This window comes from Haemorhous mexicanus, chromosome 14, assembly GCF_027477595.1.
Source record: "Haemorhous mexicanus isolate bHaeMex1 chromosome 14, bHaeMex1.pri, whole genome shotgun sequence".
In the NCBI taxonomy this organism is placed as follows: domain Eukaryota; kingdom Metazoa; phylum Chordata; class Aves; order Passeriformes; family Fringillidae; genus Haemorhous; species Haemorhous mexicanus.
The window spans coordinates 10,834,373-10,849,511 of NC_082354.1; the positions used below are offsets into that span (position 1 = coordinate 10,834,373).

The 15,139-nt window shown below is 39.4% G+C and overlaps 1 protein-coding gene across 2 annotated transcripts in view; it reads left to right on the forward strand.

Annotated features, from left to right (window-relative positions):
- Window positions 1-15,139, forward strand: part of TENM1 (teneurin transmembrane protein 1) — a 232,666-nt gene that overhangs the window by 107,562 nt on the left and 109,965 nt on the right. For both annotated transcript variants that reach the window (XM_059858916.1, XM_059858917.1), the window contains exons 8-10: window positions 2,319-2,420; window positions 3,462-3,656; window positions 6,529-6,729. In XM_059858916.1, the coding sequence (XP_059714899.1) occupies window positions 2,319-2,420; window positions 3,462-3,656; window positions 6,529-6,729 (498 nt within the window). The remainder of the gene's footprint in view (window positions 1-2,318; window positions 2,421-3,461; window positions 3,657-6,528; window positions 6,730-15,139) is intronic.

Below are 15,139 nucleotides of genomic sequence, written 5' to 3' on the forward strand. Positions count from 1 at the left end.
CAGTTACTCAAATGTACCATTTTATTTGGAATACAGAGGGCAAATCCAGGAGGCAGTGTCCTGGTTGCATGTGAGATTCCTCCTGCCTTTTTAACATGTATAGGTGGGCAAGTGTTTGCAGATGTAGGTGTTGGAGTGAGCAGTCCTCACACATAGGGCTTTTTTGGAACTTAAATACAACACTTCACCTAAATTTATGACAGTCTCAGTTTGCTGCAAGACTTCAACCACTATACCCTTTAGTTAACCTGCTCTACCATATGTTGAGCAAGATGTCTTTACTAGTAATGGACGTGCCATCTGCTCTTGAGAGCAAGTGGATGCTATTTTTACTGTGTGGTAAACACCTTGCAGAGCAGGACAGTATGATTCAAATATCCAGATTCTGAAGGACTTGCCTTGAAGAAAAAAAATTAGAAATTGAGATAGAGTTGTAGTGACCGGTTCTGGTGTAAAATTTCATATTTGCTCTGTTCAAAAAGTTGACCTTCTGCAAGAAAATATGCTATTATTCAATTGCATCTGAGTCAAGCAATTTATGAAGCATCTTTGCAGGTGCTCTACAAAGACCATAAAACCTGTCCAAACTCCAGCCCAGCCCAGTGTCCGAATTCCTGATCCCTTTTTTATTTTTATTGTAAGACAGCAGGGTTTATACAGGATGGTTTAAATAATATTTCATTTAGTAGCAGAACTTTTACTCCTCCCCTTCCCCCACACCCCCCACCCCAAAAATGAAATTAATTGTCAGACTTTAATTCATGTTGCATGTGGTAACGAAGTTGTTGTCCATCCCTTCTGTGGCCAATAAGCAGAAGAGACTATGAAAAGGGGAAGTGTGTGAGCCACAGTGCAGGCAGGAATCCTTGTGCTTCATCTTCAAAATGCAAGATATTTTTGGGAAAAAGTCTGTTCATGCTGCTGCAAGGATCTACTGCTTGTGCATTTGAGCATACTGCCAGCGATTGTGTTTTCATAACCTGTGTATCATCTTCTCCTGGTTTTCTGTGCATCATAACTTGATTGTTTCTTCTTTTCCACCAAAAAAAAAAATCCATCTATATATCTAGAGGATATATATCTAGGTCCTTTTTGGGAATCATAACTTGATTGTTTCTTCTTGTTTTTTTAACTTCGAAACAGACATCTGTGTACAGGTTGTGGATATCTGGTGAACAGATGCATATCAAATGTCTGTTCTTTAGTATAAACTGATAGCCTGAAAAGAATGAATTCATATAACCATAGGAGTTTTCAAGAGGAGCTAATCCTTATCTAAGTGCCCATAATTATGATCAAAATACACTTATATCAGTTATTTTTATTAATTGTGTATCTGATTTTTCTTCTTTCTCCTCAATTACTTTGTGGGAAAGGTGTCAAGTTTCCCATTTTCCTATAGCCAGAGGAACTTCACCTCATCTCTTAGTGGATGTGGCCACTGAGAGTCCCAGTTCCTCTGGCTCCAGAGCCTCTCTCCCATCCAGCACCTGCACGGGCTGCAGAACCCCTTGGTCCTGGAGCTGGTCTGACAGTGACCTACTCCACACTGGATCTTCATAGCTTCAATTTATTTCATATTCTTTATGGAAAATCCATAGGAATCAGTGAATCCACTGCATTCCTGTAGGAAATACATGTGTAAATTGGAACCAGCTAATCCATGTACAGATAGGAGCCTGTCCTCAGATCTGTGAGGTTAAGTAGTTTAATATCCAAAGATGTGAGATAAAACATGGGCAAGTTTAAGATCAGAACTGAAGGTGGGGTTTTTTTTCCCTTCAAATCTAGTTCTTAGTTCTTTATCACATTGAATTTCATCACTTTACAAAAGATTATTTTTTTTGTTTATCTGATTGTATAGAAGTGGAAATCCTGCCCTTCTCCAAGGGATTCAATTCACATGGTTCAAATGAACACAATAGAAGGCAATTTGCTCTATAAACAGGTTTCAAACAAATTACTTCAGCAAGAAAAAAAAGTGTTTAAGGTGGACATTTTTTAGCAAATACTCAGGTTCCTGCAGTGCTTTTAATGGTGGTAAATTTTACATGAACACTTACTTTAAAAGCTTTTTGTTGTAATATAAATGATGCACCTGTTATCTCAAAGCTGTCAAGAAGAAATCTAATAAATATTTGTAAGCTGCTTGAACAGGAGTTTTGTTTTATGCTCCCTATGAATGAAAATGGGCTTTTTACTGCTTCTGCACCTATTTGTATGTTGAGATGTGTCCTGCAGAGTGAGGTGAAGATGCCACTCATTTCAAATTCAACCAATTTATGTTTTTCTTTGTGCACAATTGCCTGAATAAACAGAAATCCTGGATGACTGCTCTACTAATTGCAATGGGAATGGAGAATGTATCTCAGGCCACTGCCACTGCTTCCCAGGATTCCTTGGTCCTGATTGTGCAAAAGGTAATCTCATATTAACTGACCCATGGTGCATGACAGGGATCATGATTATGGTGTGTGACTGCTGGGCTTGCAAAGATTCAAAGTGATTAAAGGAGATTAAATTCCTTTTTCCAGCCAGATGGCAGATACAGTGCAAGCACACATGTGGAAAGTTTCTTTATGCTGTACTTGAGTTAACACGGATCAACCACTTCTCCCTCCCCGGCTTTCAGGTTTAATGGGTTCCTCCATCCACCTTTGCATCCTGTCTGTAATTGTAAAATACATTTTTTAATAGGTGGTTAGCATAGCATAATGTTTTCTGTGACTTAAAAGTGACAAACAGTTTCACTTTGGAGAAAACATAAGTAATTCAAATGCTTCTGTAGTCTTAACTTGAATAGGGTGCAGATAAGAAACCTAAAGCAGCTTAGAGACAGTTTTCCAGCATTAAGGCAAAAAAAACATGTTAAATAAGCTTAGTTCTGTTTCAGATATTTCTGTCAGTATTATCCATTATCCACTGCATGTGATGTCCAGAAGTTCTCATCATTTCCCAATGTCTCCTCAAATGTAGGGTTTATTTTTTTAAGACTCAGTTGGCTCAGAAATTTATACTGGATTGTAAAAGTAAGCTTCCACATTGCTGGTTTACATACAGATCAGAAATGGCTACAATCTCAATGATATTAAGGCTTCTTAGAAGAAAAACGGAAGGATCTTGCTTCAGTTTACAGGAGATAAGTATTAATCTTATTGAAAATTAGGCACCCCTGCAAATTTTCTGCAGAGGCAAATCAAAGGGAGAGTTGGTTTTATCTTCTAAGATACCCCATTTCTAGTCAAAAAGAAGGTGTACAAGAGAGGTAGACTGAGGAGACAAGGACATTGTATTACTGCTGCACTGCCTGGTTCAAAGATTTCAGTCTGTTACAACGCCTGAACCAAATGAAGACTTGAGGAGCTGGAGTGGAAAAGCAATTTTACAGAACGATAAATGCAATAAATGTTAATCTATGTAAGTATGTAAATACATTAAAAAGGTCAATCTGCCTTCTTCAGATTCCTGTCCAGTGCTGTGCAGTGGAAATGGAGAATATGAGAAAGGTCACTGTGTGTGTCGAAACGGCTGGAAAGGTCCAGAGTGTGATGTTCCAGAAGACCAGTGTATTGATCCAACCTGCTTTGGCCATGGTACCTGCATCATGGGCATCTGCATCTGTGTCCCTGGATACAAAGGAGAGATTTGTGAGGAAGGTTTGTGAAATGTCCTTCTCTGTAGTCAGGGGGGTTTGATTTTTGTCTTTAATTTCCACCTGGATTAAGGCAGGTAAAAACTCATAGGGATGTGATCAGCTTTCTGTGAAGCAGAACTATTTTGCTCAAAACTACCTTTAGTGTCTCATGGAAAGTAATGTTAAGATAGAAGTTTCTCAAAGGTAAAGGTCGTGGTAACAGTCCTGTGAACTGATCACATAAAGTTCACATTTTCATTTGAAAAGATAAAATTATTTATTTTTATTTGGCCAAAAACTCAGGGTAAGGCAGTCAGAAGATCATTTAAACAAAACATGATGTGGTAGTTCTCCAAAGCAATCAGACAACTGTAATCAACTTTTCCCCTTTTCATTCTGTTACATCTTAGATTTTTCTGACAATATAAAGCTGAAGGGGCAGCAAACAGGTTATTTTACCAGAACGTATTGTGTAATTCTGTTGTCATATGTCATTTTTACTGGAAGCCTTTGCTTACAGTACGAAACTGGCATCCTTTAAGGCTTGGCTAACAAAAAGTGGGAAATTCTGTGAGAAGAAGGTGTTGTATTTTTGCTGGCTATGGTACTGATGTGTCTCTGCCCTCATCTATAAACAGAAGCAGTTGTTGTTTCCCTCAGCATGTCTGAGATTGCTCATCAGCTTTGACTTTTTTCCCTTGTGCATAGCCCCAGAAAGCAGAACTCTTCCTCTTGCTTTCCCTGATTTGATGATTTTTCACTAGTCCCCTTAGCCTGGAGCTCCTGACAGCATACTTTGTGTGTCCTGCTATAGAGATTTTCAGTAATTCTTTTGAGTAGCACACACAGGAGGCATTTTATGTTGCTTGAATTCTCTAGTCAGAAAAATATCCATGATGAATTTGATAGATTTGACATACCTGGAATGGTTTTTAAAGGGAGGATCAAGAGAATGCTTCTGACATAGTCAGTTGTTGGTAGTTTCAGAAACCAAGAAAACCCAAATGGGAAAAAGCAAGTAATACACAGATTTCCTCAGTGAGGCCATGATGCTGATCAAGCCTGTGGCTGCTGAGAGGCTGACTGCTGTTTTCAGTTGCTTTGTTTCTTGCCATAATGAGATCCTGCAAAATGGTTTGGGGAAAAAAATGACATAAATGTATTCAGACAGCTGTTGAAACTGAGATTAGATTTTTAAAGTAAGAAACTTATTTAAATTATAAATTAAGGTGTAGTTATGTAGAAATACTGAAATATGGTGGATAAAACAAACCCGTGTGACAAAGTACTGTGGGGTTTTATTGTAACAGTGTGTCCTTGATATGACTGTTCAGTTTGTATTGTAAAACATAGCTTGTGCAGTAGTTAGGGAATTCTGTAAGGAATTAAGATTATTTTATTGTATGTAAACAAGATTTAGTCTTATAGCAGTGCTGTTAACAGACACAGCAACAGATGTACTATCCAGGGAGCACCAGTAACTCCATGTATTCATTGCTATGGGGGTCCCTTGAATTTGTCCTGCCAGATTATCATTCCTAAAATGGAATCACTCTATTAATTTTAAAATATCAGCAAAATAAAGAGCTGTCTCAGGATGAGGGAAAATTGCTGTATATTTTTGTCCTATGCTTAGCAAGATGTGCATTGTCCAGAAATACTGAATTACACTGTGCACAAGACTGGAAGGCTTAAAAAGGTACAGAACAAATCCTGAACTAAAGTGTTGAATTGGTGGCAAAGCAGTTCCAAAGATAAAGCTTTGCTTCTTTATTTTTAGATTGAAAAGTCCTATAAACTGGAGGCTCTTAATTTCTGTGTCGGAAGTATTTAGCCTTCCCTTCCTGGAGCAGAAAACATCTCTTCATTCCTGTAACACAGGATACTGTTTGTTAAGTTTACAGTTTAATTATTGAAACAGTACTTGTGCTGATACTTGAGAAATACCTAGCAGAACTTTCACAGTGTCTCTAACATCAGTCTGAAGCACGATATAACATCAGTAGGCTTCTGGCTAATTGTTTCTCATACTCAGAGCCCACAGATCCTTCAGCTCCACAGTCCTCCTGCAGCCTCCAGGGAAGGCTGGCTGCTTCCTGCTTAAAACCTGTCTTGTTAAAGCAGTGCTGGGGCTTTGTGAAAGAATATGCTGCTCGTACAGCACTAACCAGCTGATTTAAATTCCTCTACAGAGCTCCTGAATTTTTCACTAGGAATAGTTTAATCCAAATTGAGAACAAATTTAGTTCTTTGTTTGCAAATTGTTCATCAGTACATTATGACTTTTATGAAGCTGTTCATTACCTGCAATTGCCCAGCACATATTTTTTATGTGTATGGGAATTTATTTTTTTTTACAGCAAGCATTGAGTCAGAGATTCACTACTCAGTCTTATGGATAACCTTTTTTTATAGCAAATTTTCAGCTATAGAGAAAGCTTTTCACAGGAAAGTGAAAGAATAACTCTTACTTTTCCCAGATGTAAATAAAACACAGTGCACTAATAATCAAATGGAAATACAAAGCACAATTACAGAATTAACTATTAATTGCTCCAGCTGTTTCCCAGCCCTGCTACTGAAGCACAGACCTCACCAATTTATAGCAATAGATCTGTCCTGGGAATCTGTGTTTTAAAAATAAGACAAAATCCATGACAAGAGATTCATATGGCCTCTAACAGTCTATGTGCTTGCTTTTTCCCTTGTTTTTGACTTAGCCTCTTACACAGATGCTAACAGACTTTTTTCCTTGTGTTTGTTAACATTGTTTCTGTTGAGTATTTGCACAAAAAAAATCATCAAATAAATCTAAATCCCTGATGTATTTCACTGGTAACTGTGTGTAAAGGTGTGAGGTTTGTGCTCTAAGCTGTATATTCCCTGCTTTCCAGAGGACTGCCTGGATCCCATGTGCTCCGGGCACGGCGTGTGCGTGCAAGGGGAATGTCACTGCTCCACGGGCTGGGGCGGGGTCAACTGTGAGACTGCCCTGCCCGTGTGCCAGGAGCAGTGCTCAGGCCATGGCACCTTCCTGCTGGACACAGGACTCTGCAGCTGTGAGCCACAGTGGACAGGACCAGACTGCTCCACAGGTATGATGGAGACTTGGCTTTATCAGCAGTGCCTGTGCTTTCTGCTGGAGGCGTGAAAGAGAGTAGTTGCTGTTGCTGTGCTAATAGGAATTTAAAAATCAAGATAGGGATGAACCATGAGTACTGTGGCATGGCATTTTATGGGCTTGTCAGCAGCTGGCTTTCAGTTGCCAAGGATAGGAAATGTGTTTCCTCTGTGACAAGAATGTTTCTGTCTGGTGGCGTGACACAGAGAACAGTAGTCCTGCAAGAGGGCAGATGCCTCCTGGCATGCACTGGGGGCAAATGTGACTCTCACCTGAGCTGCTGAGCACCTGTCAGGCTCATGCAATCAGGGAATCCACTGTTCCAAGAGAGATTGGGAAGATGTTTAAAAAAAAAATTGCAAATACAATGACTGATGAGTAAGCTCTGTCAAGAAAAAAATCTTTAAACAAAAAAGACCATAATTCTCTCATGCTGGGATAAAAACCCTCTTCCTCCTCAGAGGACCATCAAGGTTTGATCCCCCTGAACTGGATTAAGAGTTGAAATGGATTTCCTACGTGCTTTATACATTTACAATTCGTTTCCTTGAAATAAATGCACTCTGCACATTTTGCTCTGTAATGGAGCATGTCATTACCAATGTATGTACCACTATTTTTTCCCCTATAGAGCCCACAGAGCCAGAATCTCAGATGATGAGTAGCACATCCCAGTAGAGAATAGATGCAAGTGACAGATCTGCTGAATACTGTGGAATACAGCCAGTAGTCCAAGTCACCAATTTTTCTTAGCAATCATCATTCAGAAGAGCACTTGGAACAGTATAAATTTCTGCACAGATCTTCAAAGTGTGTGATTGTGGTCTTTAAGTAGGGACTTATAAAATGCTCCTCTACATGATGAATTTTTAAGCAACAAAATATTGACCTGCTAATAATTTTCAGTGTTTGTTACAAGGACCTTGCATTCATTCTACACTCCAAAATTAATGCATGCAATTTCAGTCTGACACTGTCAGATATGGCACCTGCTTTGATAAGAATTGACTTTTTATTGGTTTTCAGCAAAAGCCAAGTTGCTTGCATTTTTATCCTGTATTTTATTATATATTAAAAACACTCTCTGAAGCCTAGCATTATAGTAGTAATTCCATTAATGAAGCAAATAATTTAGAGAGGTGTTAGCTATGTACTAATCTTTTACTCCAAAATATTGCAAATTAATTCTGTTTTAATACAATGTTGTTGTAGCTCAAAAAGCAATGTTGGTCTCAGATGGGTCCATTGTGTCACCTGCATGGGGCAGTTAGATATTAAGTAAGGAATCAAAAGGCTAATGAATAACCTCCAATGCTGTTTTGAACATTTTTGGAAGAGAGCCTCTTTACCTCCATCAGTAGGGAAAATACCTCTCTTCACCCTTAGTGTATCCTGAGTTATCAAAGGATGCTTTTCCAACTACCAACAGGCAGCATAGCCAGATGCTTCAGACTTCTCCTTTCAAAGATATGTTTCTTCTTAGGTGTTAGACGAGATTCAGGATGCTCTTGGCAATATGCTGAGTGTTAGACTGAAGTATAGATGTTCATTTGTGCCTGAGATGCTCTTCCTAGGATCAGTGATTGCTGTGCATGTTGAAAATAAAGCTTGATTTTAGAGAGTAAGGAAAACATAAATGAATTTAGTAAGGAAACTTAAGAGGAGTAACAAGGTCGCAATAAAGGAGTTGTCACATGGGAATGGAGAAAGTTGGGAGGTTCTGTGCAATGAAGAGGATGAAGTGGGTAAAGCACAGACTGCTAGTCTGGAGTCAGGCAACAGCAGAGCTTTGCAGCTGAGAAGCCAGCAGTCTCTCAGCCTGCCTCAAACCCTTGTACTTTGCCATCTCTGTACCACATCATTCTCAGTGCTGTGAAAATTTGCCTTTCTGTAGCACCTTGAAGAATATAGGGTCTTGCCTTGAGCATTTCTGTGTTCCCCAGCAAATTCCAAATACTTTCAAAACACAGGGATACATTATATTTAGTTTCATGGGATTTTTAAAATAGAAGTTAGTGTATCTTTGCAGACTTAAAAAGGGAGAAAGAGCAAAGGTTCTAGAATGCTTTTGAGGATATTGGTCCCGATACAGTGTGGCCCAACCTGAAGAGGGATGAGCCAACTCTGTGATACTTCCCCTACCTACCCATCTCTAGCTCTTCAAACAATATAAACTTCCATTTTAAAAGTGGCAGACTGGGGAAAGGCAGCAATCAGTCTGGGTAGAAGAAGAGAGATGAAGGGTAACTGTGACCCATGCATATCCTTAAGAATTGCCAATGTTTGGAGGCCCAACCTGATTTCTGGAATCATTCGTGGATTTTTTGAGGCTGAAAAAGACCATGTTGTTCATGTTGTTTGATTTTCTGTAGAACATTACCAAAAAATAACAATCATCCTTCAGTTTTTGCTTGACAGTCATAGTTTCTGTTCAGTTTTTGAAAGTGACGCTTCACACAGAGACAGAAAATGAAGGGTAGTCTACCATTTCCCAGATAAATTGTTTCAATTGTGTCTGGCCCTCTCTGCTAAGAAGTGCACCTTCCACTCCTAGTTTGAATAGTGCAAAGTCTTGCAATCATGTTTCTTTCTGTGAGGTGAAAGACTGGCAAATTATTTCAAGTCCTTTCCAGTGTCCAGCCTGATCTCTGCTCTGACTTGTGGCCTGTACCCAATATCACTGCACCACCTCCAGATATTCCTTCTATTTTAAAGTTATTGCCAGACAATTGCCATCCCTTGGGGGCCAGAAAATCCTCTTGCAGAACTTAAAAGCAGGTGTCAGGATATGTTTTCATTGTGTTTAAATTGGTTCTCAATAAAAGCAGTTCAATATGGCTTGAAAGTTTTTCAGACACTTAGTATTGCTAATCCTTGTACTACTTGTAAGACACAATTTAGGCTGGCTTTTTGTTCAACTCTGTTAAGATCTCTCCTTTCAATATCCTTAGGTGGATATCTGTTTCAGATATATTTTGCCTCTTTCTACCCCACAATATTGAACTTCCATGAAAAGTAATTTTCATTTGTTAGCTCAGATTTCAATTTACCTCTCCCAGAGATGACGTGGTTTTCATTTAAGCTTTGCCTTGCTGTGTATGAGCATCTTTGGAAAGGCTCTTCCTATCAGCTCACTACAAGCACACAGGTAATATGCCTCTGAGTCTTCTGCCTTCTTTAGGCAGCACCAACTGAACTTCACCCTGGAAAGATTCTGGCAGATTTTTAGCTACACCAATCAAAACAACATTTTTGTGTCTTTTCGACAGCCATATGTGATCAGGAGAAGAAATTTTAAAAGTACCTTCTGTCTGTCTTTGGTTCATTATATGGACAAGATCAAAGTGTTCTAACTGTTCTATATGGATATAGACTGACATGTATTTACCATGAGGGAGATGGATTAGTCTGTTGTGCCAGTTTGCCAACTGGCCTTAATGCTGGGGGATAAAAACAAGCTGTGGCTTTCACTGCTTCAAAATTATATCAGTGACAGAAATTTGTAGAGAAGCCACAGAGAGTTATTCCAGCAGAGTTCTTTCAAGTGCTGTACCTGGGACCCAGCTGTTATAATTCCAGTTGCAAGGATCCCAAGCCTGCAGTCATTATTCAAGTAGTGTGGTTGACTCTTCCGTTCCTACTGGCCTGGGCAGATGTTGCTTACTCCTTTACCTGTGGTGTGGTCCATGTTGAAATAAACAGAGATCCAGCATCTTCTTCTACAGGAACTTTATGGTTTTGGTTGTTTTACTTGCTGTACCTTGAACAGTCATCTGGCCTGCTTTCTGCAGTATTCTTTGGGCTGTGCAAGAATTAAGGGGAGTTAGGTCCATTTTGCCTCAAGAGAGGCACAGGTATCTGGGTCAAGCTAAGCTGATCTCAGGCAGAGATCCACAGACATCTCTGAGAAGAGCTGTCTTTCACCATTTTGATTCTCAAAGTGTTTCCAAGACAAAAAAAAACAGCTACAGCTCTGTATTGTCTAAGATGTTCCCAACAGTAACATCAACCATAGAGCAAACAGGTCATCTTCAAGCATTGGAGTGGCTTTAGCTCATGCTAAAAAAAAGGAAATGTGATTTCATCTCTCTAATAATCAGCCTGTGAAAAAACAAATGCTTCTCTGATATAAAGCACTGAAAATTAAAAATCCATGGTAATGCTCACAACACAAATGAACACATTCTGGTTTGGAATTAATTCGTTGCTGTCTTGTTTATCACTTTGCCCATTTAATTTTAGGGTTTTTTTCTAGTTTGGTCATCCTTTGGCAAGTCACACCAAGTGCTTGAAGACATTTAGCCATTACCAGTTTAGCCATCTGACAGTAGATGTGCCCAAGAGAAATGCACAAGAGACTGAGTTCCATTTCTCATTTAGTCTTCCCCTGCCTCTGCGAGATGTGGAGAACAGAAATTTCATCCTTTGTTCCAAGTCAGACTGATTATATAATATGTTTTGTGAAAATCACCTGTACTGAAAAAGGTCATCCTTGGAGTGTTTCAGAGTCTCAGCATCTTTACTCCATGCTGAACCCTGTTATGTGAAAATCCATTATCAGTCAGACCTTCAGCATACATCTCAGCTGACCTGGGCAGTAGGGGTGCTATCTCCCAACAAATGACAAGTCACTAGGCTGGAAGACTGATATTGCACTATTTTAACATCACCAGGACTTCAGTATAGTCGTCTTTCTACTTACTGTCTATGGATCTTTGTTGCTTTATTTATAGGCTGTCACCCAAAATGCCTTGATGTTAATGAGTCATCTCCCCTTGAGGTGTCTAGGCAGTGCTTTTCAGAAAGAGAAAATCAAACTCGTGAGTGCTGACTGCTCCTGTCAGGGAGAAGGCAAGCTCTGGTTAATTGAAGGTGCAGCATCAACTGAACAAAAACACTCATCCTCTGTTCTCAGATTGACACCTTTAACATGAAGCCTTGAGATTAAGGGAGAGAAATCAAGAGAAAATGGATGACAGAGTTGTTCAGGAGGGCAGAGCCTTGCATAAATTTGTGTAGCTGCAGTGATACCAACAGTGCAGTCCCAGTGTGTTTTAGGTGAGAATCCAGCCCTAAGTCACTAATTAATTGCAGCACTGTGCCTAAAATATTATAGACTGAGAAATCTGTGGCAGAGCTGATGCCTCTGACATCCTGTCCTGCATTCATTTCCTTAGACTCTATTCAGACAAAGTAGGCCAGTTTCTGTCCCCTTACTCCAGGACATTTGTCATAATTCTGCTGAATCCATTTATATCACTGAAGCAACCTAATTATGATTGGGAAAAGAATACTGGCAGTTCTTAGTCACAAAAACATTCATCCTAAAATGATTATATGGAGATGGTATATATTTAGCATATCTATTTTTGGTTAAGCTCTCCTAGCAAGATTGGTGGTAATTTTACAAAGGGAAAAAATGAATCAGCAGCCTCTTCCTTCGATATCTTGTGGAGCAAAAAACGTCTTTAAAACTGAAGTGCTTTGAAAAATGCAAAATGTTGTAATTGTTGTAAATTGATATGTGCAGAGTGGAGTAATTTAAAAATCATTAGAAGTCTGCATTTTTTACAGTAAAGCACTTCAAAAAGAAATTAAGGCATAATACAGTATATTAATACAGTTCAAGACATCTCAAATAGGTTTCAAAATTAAACATCAAAAACTGCAGCTTGAAAAAATAATTAGGTGAACCCATTTCATCGTAATCAGAAACTCTTCAGGTTTAGGGAATTGCAGTGTGTGGGTGTCAGTCATTCTCATTTCCAAGGACAAGGATGTTCACTACAAAGAGCCTGGAGTAGTGAAAATAGCCTTGAAATTTCCTCAGTACATGATGTAATGTCCTGCATTTTCTGTAGACTGCTCAGTTGCACATTGGTGCTGCCACTCTGCTCCCTATTTTAGACAAATCTCAAGAACTTTTTAATTATACTGGAAACGTCCTTCGCTGTTTTGTTCTTAAGAAATGATGGACTTGCTTAATTTCATCTAACTGTCCTCTTTCTGTAATTTGTGAGGAGCTTTGCCTGTTACTGCTCTGCTAATTAAAAGGATGATTGAAGTTCCCCTGCTGTACATTGTCTGACATTGTAGAAAGGCTCTCCCCTACTACTGTATATTTCATTGAAGAGAAAAAAACAATGTGTGACTGGTTTGATTTGTATCTCCTGTAGAGTTGCAAGAGTTTGCAAAAATGTATCTGGTGAGCAAGGTTTCTATTAAAAACATACCAGTTAAAGATTGGAACATTTACAATGTGTTGCTGCAGAATTTAAAACATGAGAAATTTAAGGCAGTGAAGAAGCACTCTAATAAAAATTAATTATCCTTTATGTTTAAATCAGTCCACAGGGAACCAAAAATACCTGATGTAGTAATTTATTGATTTAAGAAATAGGATAAGTCAAGGGTATGAGATATACAATGAGGAAACATGGGGTGTTTTTCAACTGCTTGCTGCTTATTTTGCAGATATGCCAAAAATAATGGCCCTTTCCTTTCCTTTTTCTTCCTGAAAATTAAGATTCTTAATCTATTGCTGTCTGCACCTCATTCAGCAATTAATGGAAATATTCCTCATTCCAATGTAAATGCAATTTAGTTAAGTCAGCTTTTGCAAATCCTAGTCTAATCCACAGCAAGCTGTTACTTTTTCCACAGGGTGGAGTCCACAGACCCAGTTTTGGATGCTTCTGTCTCAGCAACTCTTGGCTCCTTACCCAGGAGGGAGATACCCAAATTGCTCTGGTGATGGCAGAATGGCTCTGTTTACCCTCCACCCTGGAGGCTGACAGAGCCTTTCCTCTCTGTCTGCATGGCTTTGTGCCTCTTCAGGGAGCCCATCCTGTCAGGAATGTCCCCCTCACTGTGCCCTGTGCTAGGCCAGCCCCAGGGGAGTGATGCTCCTTAGGATCCTTGGGCAGCACTGGTGCAAGGTCCTCCAGATTGCAAAACGAGCTCTTAACATAAAGCTGCTGTCATTATCTAGTAGCAAAACCTGGCAAGTAAGTGAGATTTTAGTAGCAACTCAGGTGCTGAAGTGGTTCAAGGACCTTTGAATTAGGGTAAGCAAGGGTTTAAGGGTGTATATTTATAGTTAAATGCCTGCATCCCTCTTTTACATCTCAACCTTATCACCTTCACAGAACTCAATGTACTGAGCAGGGGTTAAGAACCATGCTGAAACAACTGACAGGATATGGGATGGAAAGGTCTTTCATGAACAGTCTGTGTTTAAGAAAATGTCAAGATGGATATTCTGACTTTGGAAGGCTTGTACTCCACAACAACCCTTTGGAAAAGAGAGCTCTGAAGTAGAGGAGCTGTGGGAGAGTTCTGCTGGTGGATGCTGCAGTGGAGGGGGAAAAGTAGCCCGTATGAACAACAGAACAAGAATGACATAGGAAATCTTCCACTTTAAATTTGCTAAGCTGAATCCAAAGATGAAACTCTCACAAATTATCCATACCACCATGCTTTAAAGGAGGGCTCTTGTGTTAGAGTGACCTTCTGTTTCCTCAGAGCTGAAAAAGCACAAATGGGAATTGTAAGAGCAAGGGTACAAAAGAGCAATAGAACTAGAGGTTTTGCCCTTCAGTGAATTTCAGAGCAACTATTGTGCAAAATGTGCTGCATCAGTCCCTAAAAGGCAGATATTTATAATATTTTTTGTTGTCATGGTAGGTGTTGTACAAAAATAGCTATCATCTCAACATATTTATGCAGCAGTGTCTGTGAATTTTAACTTCTCCTGAAAATAGGCAATTGCAATTGGTAGAAGTCAAACCCATGAGAACTACCCTACATAATGCATTTCTAAGGGTTTTGGTTGTGTGTTTTGTTGCAAGGGTAATATCTGTAGACATGCAAGGATTTCCCAGTCACTGCCCTCCTTAAGGACATTTGCTTAAATATGTTTAAATAAAATTAAATTTATAATAATTATCCAACAATATTTTAATGGTAATGGTGTAAAAACTCCTTGTGGATTGTGTAGCTACAGTGTACATTCAGGTGTGTCATTCTTCAGTCCAGGAAGCCTTGGCTATTTTATAAACAGATTGTTAAAATAGTGTCTATCACCTTGGGGTCCAAATTCATTTTCTGATGGAGTGCAGAGAGCTGATTGTTCATATGACACGTGATTGTTAACTCCTGCTCTGGTCCCCCATATGCTGAATTCAAAAATGCCCTGAGGAAGGGTGGCCAGCCTGGTGGTGCCTCTGCCAGCTCTGAGGAGCTGGTACCAGGCTGCACAGGAAAAATGCAAGTCATGAGCTGTGTCTTTGGTTTGGCAGCAGTCAGGCAGAGAGCAGCTGCCAGATGCTGCTATTTCTGTTTGTGCTGCTGACACAGAGGAAGGTCTGGTTTATTTACTGGGC